This window comes from Schistocerca cancellata, chromosome 2 (genome assembly GCF_023864275.1).
Source record: "Schistocerca cancellata isolate TAMUIC-IGC-003103 chromosome 2, iqSchCanc2.1, whole genome shotgun sequence".
NCBI classification, from domain to species: domain Eukaryota; kingdom Metazoa; phylum Arthropoda; class Insecta; order Orthoptera; family Acrididae; genus Schistocerca; species Schistocerca cancellata.
This window is the reverse complement of record NC_064627.1, coordinates 331,780,385-331,801,775: the sequence shown is the minus strand read 5'-3', so window position 1 is coordinate 331,801,775 and position 21,391 is coordinate 331,780,385. Positions and strand designations below refer to the sequence as shown.

General features: G+C 39.9%; 1 protein-coding gene across 1 annotated transcript in view; it reads left to right on the top strand.

Annotated features, from left to right (window-relative positions):
- LOC126161710 (inhibitor of Bruton tyrosine kinase) overlaps positions 1-21,391 on the top strand; it is a 113,123-nt gene that overhangs the window by 82,791 nt on the left and 8,941 nt on the right. Inside the window, exons 15-16 of the mRNA XM_049917739.1 lie at positions 2,968-3,559; positions 9,766-9,987. Of these exons, the coding sequence (XP_049773696.1) occupies positions 2,968-3,559; positions 9,766-9,987 (814 nt within the window). The remainder of the gene's footprint in view (positions 1-2,967; positions 3,560-9,765; positions 9,988-21,391) is intronic.

Below are 21,391 nucleotides of genomic sequence, written 5' to 3'. Positions count from 1 at the left end.
ACAAGTAATGTATCTATTCCACTATGCCACAGGGCTGCTCTTTGAATGTATCTTATCCACTATGCCACAGAACTTCTCTGCCTATCATTTTTAATGCTGAAAAATATCATGAGAAATTCCAATATTCCTCCCCTCACCCCACCCCCAGTCAGTTATTCGCAAACAAGGGCACCCCAGGGTGAATGGCGGCAGTGTGTGATACCTGGGACCCTAACCTACATCACCATATAGACAATTTCACCTCTGGGGACCTCTCCTTGTGATATGAACCTCGTTTGCCCTCAAATGCTGACAAACACATTATTACTAACAGTAAAAACTTACAGAAATAAAATTTTATGAAAAGGAAAATTACCACTCACCATATAGCAGAGATGGTGAGGGGTGTGTGTGGGGGGGGGGCTCTATTGTTGACAAAGGCCTTAAAGGCCGAAAGCTTTATTTGTGACAGTCTTTTTGTTGTGTCTATCTACGACCTAGCATCTCCACTACAGGGTGAGTAGCAACTTTCCTTTTCATAATATTGTTACATTCCATCGTGGATATTCCATTGTGTGAGAACTATAATTTTGCCATGCAGATAGCAGATCAGATAGTTAAAGTGCATGCATCAGTCTCTACAGTTATTAAGTGACTCTGTCACTGTCATTGACATGCTTATTTCCTAGCCCCCCCCCTTCCCCCTCCCCGCCCCCTCACGAATAGATCGTACTCATTTGACATTACAGAATGACAGTTTCCATCTTTCATCTTCAACTGTTCTGGCATTGGCATTATCCCCCTGCCCCCTGGCTTCCAAGGTGCCATCAGGCCATGATGCCAAAGCTTAAGGAGGCCTCCACAGCAGGTGGACACAATCGCTCACCATTGTGCATTGCCATGTTTTGAGCTGATGATGTTTACACCAAATCTGCACATATGACAAACCAGAGTACACACAGTGGGCTGTTCCACATTTAATAACTACCTGAACAATGTTTCCAGTTTCCCTGCTTTGTTGGTCTAAGAGTTAGAAGTAGAACATGTTTTCCTGCAGAAGCGACATGCTACTCCACACCACTGAATAAAATTTGATGGACTTATTTCTGACGTATCTGTGTCTCACAGTACACAACAAACAGTAAATAATAGGTAGAATATTGACCTCACAATTCTAAGAAATGAAAACAAACGAAATCTCGCTGCCAAGCGAATGATCTCCCAGAACAGCAAGCTGCCTGACACTGCAGCATAGTGGAAGTGGGAAGTGTTGTAGTGATGGGAGTGAAGGTCTGACAACTTCAGAGTGGTTGCTGTGACTACAGGGCTCATGAGGTTGGCTGAATGGGTGCCATGCCTTCCTTGTGTGACTCACCCCACTACTTCTTAATAGCTGACAATCTTAAAGTAATTTCAGACTGACTGTAGAGTAACAACAGTTAAATCAAACAGGTTTCCCACATGCCTCATCAGATATATGTTGGGTGCTTCCAGAGCTTGCCTGTTCTTTCCCCTTTCGTCTTACCTGTCGTCCAACTTTAAGCTCTTTTTTATTTTTATTTTTTTATTTTACTGAGATTTGTACCATGTTCACAGTGTTGTTGATTAGGCCACAATCCCCATTGCAGACTGTGTTGTTACACTGTCGTACCCAGTATTGTATGCCGGAGTATGAAGATGAAACTATAGTAGCCAGTGCTTAGCACATAGCAGGAAATATAAATTTCTATTTGGCCTTTAAGATACACACTGGCAGTAGTTCTTTAGAGCAGGAAGTAACGCTAATAGAGCACATTGTGAGAGAGTGGCCCAGTGAGTAGCAGCTCTTTGCTGACTCCGCCACAAGCTGCCCATTACTTATGATGATCTAATAAAAGGAGATGAAGGCAGGATATCCTCTCAGGAAAACCAAGTTGCACATGTACACCCTGGACAATGTTGTAATGTATGTGTGCTGAAGTGTGTTCCTTGCTGGAGGCAGATCAGTTGTAACTGCTGTGTTAGTAACAGCAGAAGATGAAGAAAAAGAAGAGGAGCAGCATCCAGATTTGATAACCTTGCAGCTCTTCCACTAGACTAGTACAGTCCTGTATGCACTAAGAAACAAGGTTCATGCAGTCTCTGTTGTTGGGACAGTAAGGGTCTTGGAGCATTTGTATATTGAATATCTGCACCAAGCATTCCACTGTGTTGATTGGCAGTTGGGTGGAATGGCTTGGAAGGAATTCTTGATATTGTTCCCATTGCAGAGTCCTACACGAGCTGGACCACAAATGTGGTCATTAGCCAGTAACATGGCATGCACTGTGACTGGTGGCTCATCACTTGTCGAGTGAATGGTAATGTCATATAATAAGTGGTGTCAGAGTGCACATACAGCCATTCACTACATAGTATGAAGTGATCCCATGACATCTAATTTTATTTTTTGCCTTGTAGCTTGAAGTGTGAGCCAAGTTATAAATACTTATGGCACTCTGGCCTGTTTGCTGCACCTTTAGTATGAAAATTTTGTTTGCCTGAACAAATGCTGCAGTCTCTTTGTCACTGTGTGGTTCACACATTGTGGGAACAGATGAGCCAGATTCACCAATGACTCCTGTCATATAGCCATGTTATTTGGCTATGGAGAGACTGGGAAATGGTCATGCAGTGTTCTTCACATTCTGTGGCTAGTAAAGTCCTCCACATATGTCTGTATCTGAATAAGAGTGGATGTTATTTGTGTATGCAGACAGACGTGCAGGCTATCCTTGATGAAGGTCATATAGAAACATCCATAATGTGACATTCTGTCTAGTAGCTTTGTGACCCAAGTTGCATTAACGGGGAAAGTTGTTTGTGTGGCTTGCCATGCTGATTTGTAAACATAAGCATTCCAATTTTACATGGTCAGATGAAACTGAAACATACTTTAAAACTATTCTACAATTTCCTTTTGTTTCTCATTATTTGTGGTCTTAAAATTTATTGTGCTTAAATTTTCAGATCCAGATTCACCTGATACTGCTGCAAAGAAGTTGGTAAAATCAACCAAGAAAAAGATTAGAATTCGCAAAGTAAGTGAGGGAGGAAAATTAAATGAACGTTCTCGGAATGAATCCATTTCATCTAATGCATCTTATAATTCAGATGATGGCGATACAAAAGGTGTACATTTAATGCTAGAAAATCTAACAGAAATAAAACATGAAGAAGCAAGAGAAGATTGTTTGGATTCATCTCAAAACACTAGTGATAGTCAGTCACCCAAGAATACGAACTCTTCCTCATGGGTCAAAATAACTGGTAGCAATAAACATCAAAGGATAATAAAAGCAAGATTAAAAGCAATCTCTTGTGCTCAAGAAATATCAACAGAAAATCATGGAGAGGCCTTCGAAAAATTAGTTTCTAATTCACAACACTCAGCTGGAGATTTCCAAGAACAACAAAAAACTGTTATTGTTCCACACATTGTGCGAGCAACAGATAATTTGGAAAATAGTGGGCACAAAATGTGTGAAAATGATTTCCCAGAATTATGCAGGTCACCACCCCAACATGAAAGTCATTTCGTCAAATCTGGGAGCAGAGTAAGGTAAGAAGCAGTAATTCTATTTTAATGATGTTTTATATAAGATATGTTAGAGATTGGAATTTAGAGTGTGTGACAAATGTTTCTAAATACAGTACATTACTGAAAAGTCTTACAGAGCGCATAAAAACATTTCCTTGTTCGTCACTTTTTAATGAGCTTAGCATGTCTTGGCTTCCTTTAGTTGCTTCTTATCAGTGAGAGAGCTACAGTTCCATCAGAAAATTTTAAAAAGTTCATTATTTTGTAGAGCTGTGTTCTCATCTGCTTCATTAAATTACTTTCCAGCAATTTTCATATTGTTCCACACTGCCGACTTCTGTTATGTCATTGCTATCCCACTTGAGTTGAATTTCATCATAAAAGTTTTAAATCTGTCACTTACTTTGGGGGAAGTGACCTCTGAGCAATATTTTGGGGTGCACTAGATTTTTATGCTGGGAGGATTCGACATTGGCAGGAGGTAGGGGTGGTGGGAGGTCATGAAGGAAATAGTTTTGAGTTCTTAATATACATTGTTACTGCGCAATTCACAATGAAGTGCCTGGCAGAGGTTTCATTGAACTAGCTACCAGGTATGATCATTTCTTTCTACATGGGTGGTCACCAACAAAATATTTTCGCAATCAGAGGAGAAAGTTGATGACTGCAAGTTCCCGAGAAGGTCCTGCTGCAATCAAAAATGCCTGTGTTTTAAATATATATAATAGAGGGAAACATTCCACGTGGGAAAAATATATTTAAAAAGAAAGATGATGAGACTTACCAAACAAAAGCGCTGGCAGGTCGATAGACACACAAACAAACACAAACATACACACAAAATCTGCTTTCGCAACCAACGGTTGCCTCATCAGGAAAGAGGGAAGGAGAAGGAAAGACAAAAGGATATGGGGTTTAAGGGAGAGGGTAAGGAGTCATTCCAATCCCGGGAGCGGAAAGACTTACCTTAGGGGGAAAAAAGGACAGGTATACACTCGCGCGCACACACACACACACATATCCATCCATACATACAAGACACAAGCAGACATTTGTATGTTTGTGTTTGTTTGTGTGTCTATCGACCTGCCAGCGCTTTTGTTTGGTAAGTCTCATCATCTTTCTTTTTAAATATATATATATATATATATATATATATATATATATATATAATAGAGGGAAACGTTCCACGTGGGAAAAATATATTTAAAAAGAAAGATGATGGGACTTACCAAACAAAAGCGCTGGCAGGTCGATAGACACACAGACAAACACAAACATACACACAAAATCTAGCTTTCGCAACCAATGGTTGCCTCGTCAGGAAAGAGGGAAGGAGAGGGAAAGACAAAAGGATTTGGGTTTTAAGGGAGAGGGTAAGGAGTCATTCCAATCCCGGTCCTTACCCTCCTTACCCTCTCCCTTAAAACCCAAATCCTTTTGTCTTTCCCTCTCCTTCCCTCTTTCCTGACGAGGCAACCATTGGTTGCGAAAGCTAGATTTTGTGTGTATGTTTGTGTTTGTCTGTGTGTCTATCGACCTGCCAGCGCTTTTGTTTGGTAAGTCCCATCATCTTTCTTTTTATATATATATATATATATATATATATATATATATATATATATATATATATATATGCCCTTCTTTGAACTTTTTCGGTGTCAACTGTCATTCTCATCTGATGCAGATCCCACACCACAGAGAAACACTCAAAAAGAGGACAGACAGGTGTGGTGTAAGCAGTCTCTTTAGTAGACCTGTTGCATTTTGAGTGTTCTGCCAGTAAATTCCAATCTTTTATTTGCTTTCCCCACAAAGTTATCTATGTGATCTATCCAATTTGTTATTTGTAATTGTAATCTAATTATTTAGTTGAATTTACAGCCTTTAGATCTGTGTGGTTTATCATGTAACTGAAATTTAGTGGATTTCTTTTAGTCCTTGTGTGGATGATTTTAAACTTTCCATTATTGAGACTTAATTGCCACTCTTTGCACAATACAAATATCTTGGTTGAATCATTTTGCAATTGGTTTTGATCATCTGATGATGACTGTACGAGACAGTAAGTGACAGCATCATCTGCAAACAATCTAAGAGCACTGCTCAGATAGTCTCTTATGTCATCTACATTTATCAGGAACAGCAGAGAGCCTGTAATACTTCCCCGGGAACAGCAAATGTTACTGTTGTTGTACTTGATGGCTTTCTGTCAATTACTACAAACAGTGACCTTTCTGACAGGAACTTGTGAATCCAGTCTCACAACTGAGATGATACTACATAAACATGTAGTCTAATTACAAGTCAGTTGTGAGGAATGGTGTCAAAAGCCTTCTAGGAATCTAAAAGTATGGAATCTATTTGACATCCCCGGTCGAACACACATATGACCACAGTCTCTGTCTACTGAGGCCAGCAGTCTCTGTGTTTGTTTTCCATCTCCAATGAAGGCCTTGTTGGCCAAAAGCTCATTTTCTGAGATCTTGCGACGAGTTCTGATAAGTATGGAGCCATTGTATCAGCATACTCTGAAAGGAGCCTGACTGGTACACAATAAGGACAGGAGGCCTTGCCTTTATTAAGTAATTTAAGCTGCTTCACTACACCAGGGATATCTAATTCTAAGTTACTCATGTTGACAGTTGTTCTAGGTGCAAATTTATGAATATTTACTTTGGTGAAGGAGTTTTGGAAAACTATGTTTAGTGACTCTGCTTTAGTAACACTGTCACTGGTGATATCACCATTGTTATCACACAATGAAGGTGCTGATTGTGTCTTGCTGCTGGTGTACTTCACATACGACCAATATCTCTTTGCATTTTGTGTCAGATTTTGATACAGTGTTTTGTTGTGGAAACTATTAAAAGGATCTCACACTGAATTTTGCACTAAATTTCAATCTTCTGTGAAACTTAGCCAGTCTTGGGATTTTGCTTTCTTTTAAATTTGGCATGCTGTTTTTGCTGCTTCTGCATCAGTGTTCTGGACCTATTTTACGTACCAAGGTGAAACAGGGACCATTGCTTATTAATTTGTAAGATATATATCTTTCAATTGTCATCAGTACTGTTTCTAGGAACTTGAACCACATCTGGTCTACACTTACACAATCAGATCAGATGGAGGGCTACACTCTCTTTGAAAGGCGTGAAGTGAATTTTTATGTGCTTTTTTAAGTAGATGTATGCTGCATTTATTTTTGGTGGATTTGGACATATGGTAGTCAGTCTCACAGCCTTGTGGTCAGTAATCTCTATATCTGCCTGAGGCTCCCTACTTGCTCAGGATTATTTTTTGCTATGAGTTAAAGTATGTTTCCATAACCATTTACAGTTCGAGAGGGCTCCTGAAGTAATTGTCAGGAATGTATGAGTGGGGTAGTTATTTGAAATAAAACTCAGGTTGTGTTTGGAGTGTTCAGAAACTGTAATCACATGAGTTGGTGTGGTTGGTAAAAGGAGCCAATTATTAAATTATTCGATTTGACAAGTATAACTTCTACCTACACTAACTCACAGGAACAGTCTACTTTAATTTCACTACAAGATACACTACTTATGACAGCAGTAAACACTCCAACACCAACTGTATTTAATCTATGCTTTCTGAACACGGTGAGGCCAATTGTAAAAATTTCAGCTAAACTTATTTCTGGCTTTAGCCAGCTTTCTCTATGTAGAATGATTTCAGATAAAGTGTTTTCTATTAGCACTAGTAGCTCTGGTTCTTTCCCAACACATCTATGACAATTTGCAATTATAATAGTGATGGTTGTTAGGTCTTGTCTTCCTGAGTTTGCCTTACACCCTTGTTGACTGAAACCCTTTCTGTATTTTCCTGAGACTCTCCAACCAGAAAAACAGCCCAGTCCCCTCCACATAGCCCGCACTACCCACGTAGCTACTTCTTGTGTGTAGTGGATCCCTGACCTATTAAGCGGAACCTAGAAAACCCTCTCCAATGGCACAAGTCAAGGAATCTGCAGCTTACATGGGGACAGAGCCATCTGAGCCTCTGATTCAGACACTTCACTTGGCTCTGTACCAAAGGACCACAGTCAGTTCTGTTGACAGTGCTAAAATTAGTGAGGCCCACCTTCATCTCACAAGCCAGACTGGCAGTTTTTACAGCTTCAGCTAGCCACCTGTAACTAGAGAGAACCACTTCCGATCCATAGCAACACACATCATTGGTACAGACCTGAGCTGCCACCTGCAGTTGGCTGCATTTTGTGTTCTTTATGGCATGTGGAAGCACCTTTTCCACAGCTGGAATGACTCCTTCCGGTACGCACAGAGTGAACACTGGATTCCTTCCCTCCTTTGCAACCAAGAAAATTAGAAAATAGAAAATTAAGCTGCTTGCAATGGATGTGTTGATCAACTGATGGAGAGATACTCCCACAGGAACTCAGTAACTAGTTACAATGTGGCATTCAGGGTTATTAGGCTTGTGGATTTTGGGAAACACATACGTGATCTGCTGGGTACAGTTGTATTGGGTGAGGCTGTGCTGAGGAAAGAGATGGATTCGGAAGCAAGGTTCTGGGACAGATATGTAGCAGGGATGTCCAACCCATGGGTTGCATGCATGGCTCAAAACAAATATCAGTGCAGCCCAAGAAGTTGAGCAGGAATTCCTGTAAAGTAAGGAAGTAGGACAGGCTTTAGGAAAGTCAAATGTTCATTCTGTTCTGTTCTATTTAGTGATTAGTAGGAAAAGATTGTTTTCACTGTAAGGAGTGAATGAGAGAGAGTACTTTTTGAATGACTCCATGCTGCCTGTAAATTTAATTTTTATTTTATTTTTGTAATATTGCCGTTGCAGATATTTAATGGCCAAAGAGTTAAGAATTGGGTCTAGGTGCTTAGAAATGGCCTACGGCCAAAATTGTTAAATATCGGAGGTTGAGTTAGCATTCACAGTGTTCTTTTAGCTGTGAGAAGCAAGTATTCAGTCTGAGAGACAGTGTTGAAGAAGTTGGGACCACAGAATTGGAGTACCATATGAAGGGAACAGAGTTAGTTCAGGGATGCCTGTACCATGGGAATCAGTTTTTGTGGTTATATATTTGTGAGGGATATTGCAGAATATGAAAGCTTTTAAAGGTGCTTTCAGAATGTGCAGTATCCTAGAAATGGGAATGTTTGTTATGTCACTGGGGTGTAAGGAAATTCCTCATATCAGGCCTTGCTTTCAAATTGAGTGCACAAACATGTCTCCCATGCTTGTCTCCAAAAACTCTCATCACCCCAGGCTGGAACAGCTTAACCAAACTCTTCAGCGAGCTATGGACTTTCATCTTGCTCTGGAATGGAACAGCCCTTCCCAAAACCCTTCTCACCACTTTCAAAATGATAGTCCAGTGTCCACAAAACCAGAAAACTATCTGAATCCCTCCTAATGCCACACCTACCCCAACCTCCTTGCCCCACCAGTCATATCCCTGTGAAAGATGCAGTTACAATGCTCATCCCTTGAACATACATACACAGCATGTCCTCTACTCATCCTGTCAAAGTGATATCCTTTCTCCAACGCATCCCACATAGCTCCTAGTTTCATCGTATACCACACAAAACTTCCTCTTTCTGCGCTAGGGTAAATTTGTCAGTGCCATTTCTGTATTCCATTTCCTTGTAGTTGTTCCCTCCCCTGCCTGTCATCCTTCCCTTTTTCACCAGTCATTCCTTTTCTCCCTCCCCCTGTTGTGTACATCGTTTGCATATTTACTGAAATGGATTACCCATCACCTCACATTAATCTGATTTACTTTGATCCCTAGACACCTTTATCAGACATTAATGGATGTCAGTGGGTGCAAATTGTTGAGCCATGAGAAATTCAATGATGCATCTGTGTTTTCTACACACCTCAATGTTTTCTACACACCAACCTTCCCATACTGCTGATATCTGTTAGAGGGCCACAAAAGCAACAGGATGTTAGTGAAAAAATTAAAAATTTTGCAATACTTCAGTTTGCATCAGACATTCAAAGTCAACACAAAGGAAGAAAGAGGGGCTTTAGTTTCAGAATAACCCTTGCAATTTTTCCCTGTACTGTTGATGTTCTGCTGGTTAATTTAAGTTACAGGATGTAAAAAGATTAGTTATAAAAATATTAATCTCCATTTCTTTCTTTAAAGTGTTAACTATGTTTCCATTAAAATTTCATGGTTTTGGTCTTAGTCTAGTGAATAAAATGTGGCTTCTTTGCAGTGAAATTAGGAAGATAACGAAGGTATCCCAAAAACAGTTGAAGAAACAGGCAGAATCTGGCACATCTCCGAGAACAGAACCTATGAAGGTTAAATTGGCATGGAACAGTTCAGATGCACACAGTGACAATTCTTTGTCTCTGACTGATATTATGAGACAAGAAGTCAAACAAAACCGTCACTGCACTGAAATGATTCCAGCACAGAATAATGAGCTTCCAAGGTATGTTTAATGTTTTATGCTTTCATATGCAAAGCTAATTGTATTGGATCTGGGTTTTCTGTTCATGGTGAGAAGAAAATCAGGAGGGGGGGGGGGGGCAAACCGAGGTATGTGATGTCTCCCTTGTCACATCTACAAATAAACTTTCATGCAGGCAAAATGGGATGGGGCTATACGGGCTGAATGGATGAATGCCAATCGCTATCTGATTATGTGGTTGATTGGGTTTGCGAATGATCAGCATTGTTATAATTACTAGCGAAATCCATAGATTCAGACTACCAGAGTGGAAATAAACAACTAACAGGAATAACAGGTAAGAAAGATTATGTATTATCTTCTCCGTGTATCCAAGAAAACGAAATATTGACAGAAAATTTTTGGCCAGATCACTACACCACTAAGAGCCAGCTGTATTTTCAGTCCCCACCTAGCAGCTGCTTAAGTTCTATTCTGGAAGAAATGTGGAAAATGCGTTGTACGAACATGTAACAACGCCTAACTGGATAATAATCATGGGATTCTGGCAGGTTTAGTGAAGTTAAACAGCGAATATGTTTTGACAGTGTCAGGAATAGTTATTGAATTAGTCTTATCTCTAACACTCAAGGGAGGGGGAGAGCGCCACTATCTAGTATTGTTCCGGTTCAGAAATATTGTAGATCCGGGGCTGATGCGCAGAGCAGCCCGAGTTATAGTCGGGAAGTGAGTAGTCTCCACGTGACCCATGTTTACATTTAGTGATTTTTGTTTTTTGTTCTTCATTTACTGCTCTGACGTCAAGTGAAAACAAAATGGATTTCTGTGGCCGGGAGCTATCAAGTAAATTGAAATACATTCACATAATTATGGAAGACAGAAATATGTTATTAATTTCAGATTTTATTTCCCCCTTTCTTACAGTCAAGCCTTGCAGAAGAGTGAAGTTATTTTTGTCGGTTTGCTAAAGAAATTTGGCTTTTATTAATCTTTCCCTCTGAAGCAGTCAATGTATTTGAAATGAAGTGTTTAATTCCACAGTGTTAGCTAGTTTCAACTGTTAGTTGCGTTTAAAGTGCATGTTTTCATCTTATGTCTTGTATGGCATTATGCCATAATAAAGGGGGGGGGGGGGATGAAATAATGTAAGATCTTTTAATGTTCACACATACAAACATAAAGGCTTTCTGTGTCGTCATAGCTGCGCAAGAGTGGTGGCGCCTTTGTTCTGGCACGCTCTGGCAACTGCTGAACGAACCTATTTCTAACAGGTCACAGGAAAATATTGTGAATGCTGGTTTGGAAAGCGATATTTTCGAAGTAAATCTTCTTTTATGCAAGTGCAAGAATGTACGATGAACTTCTTAAATCACAGAACGTTTGACTCTCGTTTAAAAATCAACGCTTGGATGATGAGCCATTTAGAAGAATTTCGAGCTCAGAAGATCAAACATTTATGTCATTATTATAAATTTTACAGGCACTTTTGTGTGATGTATCTTAAAGTGTAACACACGCAAAAAAGATCAACATTGTACGTGAAAGCTTAACTTCTCTTGCAGCTTATTACCTTTAGAGACCAATGTTATATGTTAAAACTTTGCTTTTCGTGTAGCAACACTGTATATTAATTTAAACCATTAACTTTTCCTGTTTGTGTGTTTGTGCTACTCAACAGTGATATTGCTATTGGGTGACTACATCGCATGTCTTATGCTCTCAATATCCGCTGTCCTGAACTGGTGAGATCACGTGACAAGAGCTGCGACTGATAAAAGCACACCGCAATCTCGGTTTCAGTGCTTCGGAAAGTAATATGCTATGTTTGGTGGAATTCCAGTTTATACTTTTACAATATGAAAATATGCAGCGTACGTGTTGCTGCACATCAAAGATCTTTCCAAAACTTTTTTCCCCCCCTGAGTTTTGTCTTCTAAAGTGCCAGGAAATTCTACGCTTGTGTATAAAACCATAACCATTCAAAGGATTGATAAGTTTTACAGTTCTGAGGGTAAATATACTGTCACTTACCACGGAAAAAGTGTGTGTTCACCCAGGAGAAAGTGTATTTTTAACGGGGAAATCCGGGGAAAATCCAGAGATTCTCCCCCCCCTCCTCCCTTGTCCGCTTATACACCCTGGTAAAGCAGTGCAGGTTCCAGGGGTTGGAGGAAATGCAAGAGCTACACACTATTTAATTGACTTAATTCATATATCTTTAGAAGGCAAGTGGCACTAGTAGCCATGTACTCTCTTATTGTATGTAAACTGCACCAGAGTAAATTTTGAATGGCTCTCAGTACACGTAGTGTAGTGTAGTGTAGTGTTTTGGATACATTTTAAATATTTTATTTGATTTCACCTCTTTGGGGAATATGACTGTGGCGTGAATAGTGCCCTCCACCACACACCACTTGGTGGCTAGCGGAGATAGATGTAGATGTAGAAACAGTTTTGGAAGAAAGATTGTAGTATTCTGGCCTTCATTTCATCATCTTTCATTTCGCTGGCATTGTGGTCAATATGCAGTTGGACAGTCAACTACATCTGAATCCATATTCTGCGAACCACTGTGCAGGAGGTCTCTTCCGTTGTACCATGTATTGGTGTTTAGATTCGCTTATGAAATGTAGGAAGAGTTATTACTTAAATGTTTCGTTGTTCGTTGTAATCGACATGATCTTGGGTTCAATCACTAAAGGAGGGATTCGTTGCATGCAGTAACATATTTCTTGATTCTTGATTAACACTGGTTTTTAAAACTTTGTGAGAACTGTATATACCCAAATGCAAGCTTTTTTTCTATTTTCATGATACAGAAATGTGCCTGCAGCTTAGATTCAGGGGAAGAGCCTAAGGAAGTTCAAAAAATAGTCCTAGAAGCTGCCATAACTAAGTTATTTTGCCACACAGGCCATTGTGTTAGTGTTTACAATATTGAATGTTAATTACTTTTTATCACGGGGAAGCACAAACTTAATATTGCTCATCATTGACTACAGCAGTTTTCAAATATCCTTAGCAATAAAAAGAAATCTTTCAACACACACACACACACACACACACACACACACACACACACACACACACACACCTTCAAAATGGACATTTTTAAGAAATTCTCAGAAATTGGCACGTATTGTAAATGCAGATTTATATTTCAGTAGTAGCAGCTCCATTCATAACCTGTTGACACACGTCAATGAACATCAAGATATTTCTCAATGCTGCCGGTATTTGCAATGTAACAATAAATCCCAACTGTGTTCAGGCATGCAGTGCAGTGAGACTCACCTGTGATGTCACTACTCACAGCCCACCTGTGTGTAGTTCCTAATTACAGCCGCCTGTATTCTAGGCAGCCATGACCTAATTTGTTTGTCAAACAACATTGACAGATGTAGGAGATGCTGCAGGAGAGAGATTATACAAAGTGATGACAGTACTTTGTATGGACCACATGTGTTGCAAATGGTTCTGTGTATGCAGATTATATTGTTTAGAATTAAAAAAGTACTCTAATAAAGTACTCCGTCTAACCAAACCACTACCAGAGACAATACCAACATTGTCATGAATATGTGGAGTGCTCTATGCCCGGTTTACATCCTTTAAATCAAGTGCAATACTCGGTCAAACCAAAATATAACTTTCTTGCGTGAAAACATTGTATTTCAGTGAAAGAAAACTATACTTCAGATGATTCGTATGATATGGAAAGACTGACTTAAAACTCGAACATGTTTTGGTACAGTGTATAAAAGTCTTAGTGGTCCCAGCTGCACTAGTTCTGCTCGGAATATTTCAATAGTTATCGTGAAGTCTCACTGCCTCCTGAGTCCATGATGTAACAGTAATTTTAAATGTCCAACAGGCTGAATTTTATTCCGTGCAAATTGCTGAGAGGTGGGGCCACTTTGTAACTCCCACTGTTCACCCCTCAACCCCCCCCCCCCCTCCCCAAGCCCCCCAAGTCTCATTCTGGAGTGTGGCTTGCATTTGAGATCATGTACGTTTGGGTAAAAATGGAATACTTTCACGTGGTGGTTTGCACCTTATCTTGAAGCATTTGTCAGTTCAGGTTTTTTACTCGTGCATGACACTCTCGTGTGGGTCAAAGAAACCTTTCACCATTAATGATGCCCTTCTTTGTGTGTACTGAATATCCCCTTTCTTATGGGTCATACAAGTTTTGCAAAAAAATTTGCAATCAAGACGGATTATAAGTAATATTAGGTCATACAAGTGTCCTCCCCCCAAACAATACTCTTTGTAGTAGTTCTAGCAACATCAGCTGTTTCTGAACATAATTGACGCTGAAATCTTTATGAATAATCTTTGGACTTGTGTGTGAATTAACCTCTGTGTTTACTTGATTTTGAAATGTTTGTACCCAGTCATTGCCAATAGATAGCACGTTTCTCTCTAGCTGGGCTGTCTCACTAACTGCTCGAAATAATTTTAAGAACTGTGTTTATTACATTATCGCAAGTTCAGGAGTCCCTGCCTCCCATTCTAAATGTGTGCATCCCCCTATCAATTAGTAACAGATTGAACTCTCCACCTACCATTATGGCACACTTTGCAAATTTGCACACATTTGCACACATTTTCCAGGCTTTTTCTGAAGCATTCCAATGTTTCATTAATGTAGGTGGATTCTGACTATGTATTCATGTTATTTAACATTATCAAGTTCTTTATGCCGGTACGTACACCTCCACCATTTATGTTTATCCTCATCTTTTGGTGTATTTTCTATTCTGAGTTTAGTAGTTCTGTGCTATTTATTTCTAATTTCAATATACTTTCTGTTGCAAGAATTGTGTATGCAATGTTGCTGTTAGTGTGTGACTAATTTTGAGACCTGACTCTGTACATGTCTGCTGTTAAATAATATTGGGAATAAATTTTATTTTCCTGATAGACCCTTATTTTGTAAATGCAACACATACTCTTGTTATGAGAGTAGCTGCTTCCAAAGTGTAGTGCACATCTAACTTATTAACGGGAACTCTACAGTTTTGCACCCAATCAAACAGATCAGAAAACTTAGAACATGTATCATAGAATAAATGAAGTCTTTGGCTTAAGCCTTTCTCTCAGCTTTAAACCAATGGGTGGCAGTTATTCTAGTGGAGGATGCAATAAATTACAGGCTGTGCTATCAAAGTTCAAGTGAGGTTAGTGACATTTACCATTTCATTTAGCCATTGAAAGAGACTGAGGAGGGCCTCGAAACCCAGCCAACAGGCATAATTGATATTCAAATCAGTCATGACTTGCAGCCACCTGCACCCTGTTGCATTCAACAGCTGCCAGTACAGACTCTTTCCAACTCTTGAATTGGATGGACCTGAGGCAGTCATATCTCGCCCACACTGGACTCTCTTCACAAGGGGCTCTATCGTCCATCTAATATTGGGATCTTCCAGTAACAAGTAAACCTTCCCTCTGTGCAAGTCTGGGCCTTGCAGGAAGATTTACCGTATCCCAACCAGTGAGACAGCTCTTACTAAGTCATAATTTCAGCAATGAGTGATTTCATCTCAAATCGTACAGATCATGACAACTCATGGTCATGAATTTCTCTGAAAAAAAAAAAAAAAATGCGCTACTGGCCATTAAAATTGCTACACCATGAAGATGACGTGCTACAGACGCGAAATTTAACCGACAGGAAGATGATGTTGTGATATGCAAATGATTAGCTTTTCAGAGCATTCACACAAGGTTGGCACTGGTGGCGACATCTACAGTGTGCTGCCATGAGGAGAGTTTCCAACCGATTTCTCATACACAAACAGCAGTTGACCGCCATTGTCTGGTGAAACGTTGTTGTGATGCCTCGTGTGAGGAGGAGAAATGCGTACCATCACGTTTCCGACTTTGATAAAGGTGGGATTGTAGCCTAACGCGATTGTGGTTTATCGTATCGTGACATTGCTGCTCACGTTGGTCGAGATCCAATGACTGTTAGCAGAATATGGAATCGGTGGGTTCAGGAGCGTAACATGGAACGCCGTGCTGGATCCCAACGGCCTCGTGTCACTAGCAGTCGAGATGACAGGCATCTTATCTGCATGGCTGTAACGGATCGTGCAGCCACGTCTCGATCCCCGAGTCAACAGACAGGAACATTTGCAAGACGACGACGATCTGCACGAACAGTTTGATGACGTTTGCAGTAGCATGGACTATCAGCTCGGAGACCATGGCTGCAGTTACCCTTGACACTGCATCACAGACAGGAGCGCCTGCGATGGTGTACTCAACGACAAACCTGGGTGCACGAATGGCAAAACGTCGTTTCTTCGGATGAATCCAGGTTCTGTTTACAGCATCATGATGGCTGCATCAGTGTTTGGTGACATCGCAGTGAACGCATATTGGAAGCGTGTATTCGTCATCGCCATATTGGCGTATCACCCAGCGTGATGGTATGGGGTGCCATTGGTTACACGTCTCGTCGGTCACCTCTTGTTCGCATTGACGGCACTTTGAACAGTGGATGTCACATTTCAGATGTGTTACAACCCGTGGCTCTACCCTTCATTCGATCCCTACGAAACCCTACGTTTCAGCAGGATAATACACAACCACATGTTGCAGGCCCTGTACGGGCCTTTCTGGATACAGAAAATGTTCGACTGCTGCCCTGGCCAGCACATTCTCCAGATCTCTCACTAATTGAAAACGTCTGGTCAGTGGTGGCCGAGCAACTGGCTCGTCACAATATGCCAGTCACTACTCTTGATGAACGGTGGTATTGTGTTGAAGCTGCTTGGGCAGCTGTACCTGTACACGCCATCCAAGCTGTGTTTGACTCAATGCCCAGGTGTATCAAGGCTGTTATTACGGCCAGAGGTGGTTGTTCTGGGTACTGATTTCTCAGGATCTATGCACCCAAATTGCGTGAAAATGTAATCGCATGCCAGTTCTAGTATAATATATTTGTCCAATGAATACCTGTTGATCATCTTCATTTCTTCTTGGTGTAGCAATTTTAATGGCCAGTAGTGTGTATTAGACCTCTATATCATAAGTGTTAAGAAATAAAGTATTTTTGTTTTATCTTAATTTTTGTAAATGGTACAGTCCTTTGAAAAATATATATATTGTAAATCACTCTTGAAACAGTAGAGAACAAAAAATATATAACTAATAAACCAAAAGTACTGGAGACCTGGCAGATGTTTTATGTTAAAGCTCCCTCTTATTGTGTTGAAATAGATTCGACACCTGCACACTTATGGGCTTCCATTAACTTATAAATTTAAGACCAAAATACAAAATTTGACTTAATTTTTCCACTTTAAAATTTAGAAAAACAAATTTTTTAAGTTGCAGAATGCTATCTTTTCTGTCGTTATTACCAGATACTACTCGCCTAATTATGCTGAAGAGCCAAAGAAACCGATACCCTTCCCTAATATTGCGCAGGGCCCCCGCAAGCATGCGTAGGTACCCCAACACGATGTGGCATGGGCTTGACTAATGTCAGTAGTGTTGGAGGGAACGGACACCATGAATTCTGCAGGGTTCTCCATAAATCCTTAAGAGTATGAGGGGGTGGAGATCTCTTCTGAACAGCACTTGCAAGGCATCCTATATATGCTCAATATTGTTCATGTCTGGGGAGTTTGGTGGCAAGTGGAAGTGTTTAAACTAAGAATTGTGTTCCTGGAGCCACTCCGTAGCTTTTCTGGAGGTGTGGGGTGTCACATTGTCCTGCTGGAATTGCCCAAGTCCGTCAGAATGCACAATGGACATGAATGAATGCAGGTGATCAGACAGGATGCTTCGTACATTTCACATGTCAGTCGTGTCTAGAGGTATCGGGGGTCCCATATCACTCCAACTGCACTTGCCCCACACAATTGCACAGAGCCTCCACCAGCTTGAACAGTCCCCTGCTGACATGCAGGGTCCATGGATTCCTGAGGTTGTCTCCATACCTGTACACGTCCATCCACTAGATATAATTTGAAGCAACTCGTCTGACCAGGCAACATGTTTCCAGTAATCAACAGTCCAATGTCAGTGTTGACAGGCCCAGATGAGGCGTAAAGCTTTGTGTCATACAGTCATCAAGGATACACATGTGGTCCTTCAGCTCTGAAAGTCCATATCAATGCTGTTTCATTGACTGGTTCGCATGCTGACACTTCTTGATGCCCCAGCATTGAAATCTACAGCAATTTGCGGAAAGATTACACTTCTATCACGTTGAACAATTCTCTTCAGTTGTTGTTGGTCCCATTCTTGTAGGATCTTTTTCCGGCCACAGCTATGTTGGAGATTTGTTGTTTTATTGGATTCCTGATATTCACAATACACTCGTGAAATGGTTGTACTGGATAATCCCCACTTCGTCGCTACCTCAGAGATGCTGTGTCCCATTTCTCGTGCGTCGACTATAACACCACTTTCAAACTCGCTCAAATCTTGATAACACGTAGTAACCAATCCAGCTGTGCCACACACTTGTCGTCTTTTATAGGCATTGTTGATGGGAGCATCGTATTCTGCCTGTTCACATATTTATGTATTTGAATATGCATGCCTGAACCAGTTTCTCTGGCACTTCAATGTAGAAACAGTATCTTCTATGCTCCTGCTGTCTGTATTATGTAAATATTTTACTGAAAATGTAAAAAATTGTGTTTTTATGAATTATTTACTTGATAACTCCCATATGAAGACTTTTCATAATTAAACAAAATATTGTTTGGTTAATATGTTAGTAGTCAGTGCAAACACAGTGAGCAATATTTGTCTGACTAAAGTGTTAAAAATTTTTGAACATTCTGCATATTTTGCATCACTGAAATCCTAGTGTAAAATGTGTGTGTTGACATTCCAGTGCTCTTCTGTTTATAACATACGAGTGAGAACAAGCACATAAACTATTTTGCATCGAGTTTTGTGTTTGGTTTGAGCTTCTTGTTAGATATACTGTCAGTGAGGAAATACAGTAGTGAATGAGTGAGGTGTGTGGGCTATGAAAAAAGACAAAAGAAGGTGATGTTTTAGAAAAATGAAAAACGCTTAACAGTTGTTCGAAATCAGTTGGAGATATTGCAAAAAATCTTGCTTCTCAAGTAATAGTATTAGCATCACATCCATTGTGCGGGAATTGCTACACTCGCTACAAGAAGAGATTTAGTGACAACCCACCTGAATGATCACCACCACCCAAATCTGAAACTGAAGAAGGCAATGCAGATGTTTGTAGTCATGGGAGTGAAGTTGTTGATGCATTTAATGTTAGAATTTCTGCTGTCGCCCTTACTATATCCCCCTTACCAAAGACTCAGGAAAGGTAAGAAGCACAAGAAGAAAACAGTATGTAAAAAGAAAAGTGGAATAAATTTAAAAAAGTTTTACGCAAGCAATATCTTCAGAACTTCGTGAAGTTTATAATGTAGATGCACTTGGTACAGAACCTGAAGATAGTGATAGGTACAGGAAATCTGATGTGTGGTTTCAAAACCTAAGTACTGCTATCACAGTAGCTATCTGTACTGAGAAGGTACAGTTACTGACACTAATACCAGGTAGCTACTCTAAGCAGCAGATACAGAAATACGTACCCACTTCCTCATGTTATTTGGTTTCAAAAGCTCGTAAAGAAAAGAATGGGAAATTAATTTGAAATGTGTTTGTTTTGCCATAAGCAGTGTCATAGGAAAGTAGTACACAGAGATGGACCTGATGCTTTTGTTTATGTGTCAAGAGCTGCAAAAAAATGTTGGTTGCAGGAGTGTGCAGTGTGTCCCGGTGAAGAAGTGATGACTGTTGAAGCATCCTTTAGGAGGCTGAGAATGATGTAACCTATTATGCATTGTGGGAGGGAGGAGAGGTGGTGAAGAAGACAGTAGAGACAGAGAAGATTGGTACAGAGTTTAGGCATTGGGTCATGAAAAGGAACAGTTCACATCCCGAGGATTGAAAGACAGGCCATAGCAGAAGTAAACTCAGCCACTTCCCAGAATACTGACACATTAGTTTTTCTTGTAGACTTTGCTGAGAACTGGTTTGTTGCTGTGTAGAACGAAATTCAAAGTTACCATTGGCACACAGCACAGGTATCAATGATCACATGTGTTGCTCACTTCCTCGGAAAATAACACTGTGACACTCATTCATGACAGTGCACAGTCATGCTACGCTGTCAGCATGATAATTGATGACATAGCATCTTGAGGCCATGCATTCCCTAAACATGCGTATATGACTGATGGTGCAGCATCTCATTTTAAAGACTGCTTTCAGTATTATGAGCTTGGTCAACACTGTAGTACAGGAATTAAGACAAAAATGGATATTTTCAGCAACAGAACATGGGAAAAGTGCATTTGATGGGTTAGGAGGTCTCTGTAAACATCTTGCAAGATGATTTGATCTCGAGCATGAAGCTGTTGATGCTATGAGAGATGGTACTGGATTTGTACACACCATATCAACATTAGTAACAAATGTGAAACTCGTAATTCTAAATGAAAGTACATTAAGGGAATTCCATTTAAAAAAGAGAGAAGAGTGGTCTGCTTTGAATCTTGTGGTAGGAATTCAATCAAGTCACAACTGACTTGCACCCCAGAGTGGTACATACATTGCAAGAACGATTCTACATGGAATGCGGCCTGTTACTGTCTATGAAACGCAGAGACCACAGTATAAGTTAGAAGACTTTGTAATTAGCTGTTTCATTTCTTGTGTGTATGGCAGTCATTGGTGGGTGGGACAGATAATAAGTATTGCTCATGAGCTGCAAGGTATAACCATCTCCTTTATGACACCTCATGGTTCTGCTTATGCTTTCGAATGGTTGTCATCAAAAGATCAGTGTGCAGTTCCCATTTCCCAAGCACTGTTTTTGTTGGGTCATCTTTTCCATGTGCAACTTAATCTTGGCTATACAAGTTCAATGAGAAGCAGATGGGGAAAAAAAAAAAAAAAAAAAAAAAAAAAAAAAAAAAAAAAAAAAAAAAAAAAAAAAACAAATGAACTCTCTTCAACGGTGCACTGTTGATTGTTACATTGTAGGCAATTTTAATTATTGGAAAGTCATGAAGTAGTAAAATCATGACACAAGACCAATAATAGTTTGTGTATAATATCATAAAAAGAAAAATGTGCGTGTAGATGTTGTACATCTCATTTTTGCTATAAAATGCTTTCAAACAAAATTATGAATTGTTTTCCCAATCACTTTGTAAAGTAATTATTTTGATTCAGAAATACCAATTTTGCGTGACATTTACTTAAAATCAGTGATCAATTTAAATATTTGAGTCCATGATTTTTTTGACTGTGAGAATAGAGCTAGGTCTACCTAAAAAATTTCTCACATTTTGTACAGACAAGTATTGCCCACTCTGATTGTACTTTCCGTAAGTAGAGTGACCAAACATACCAT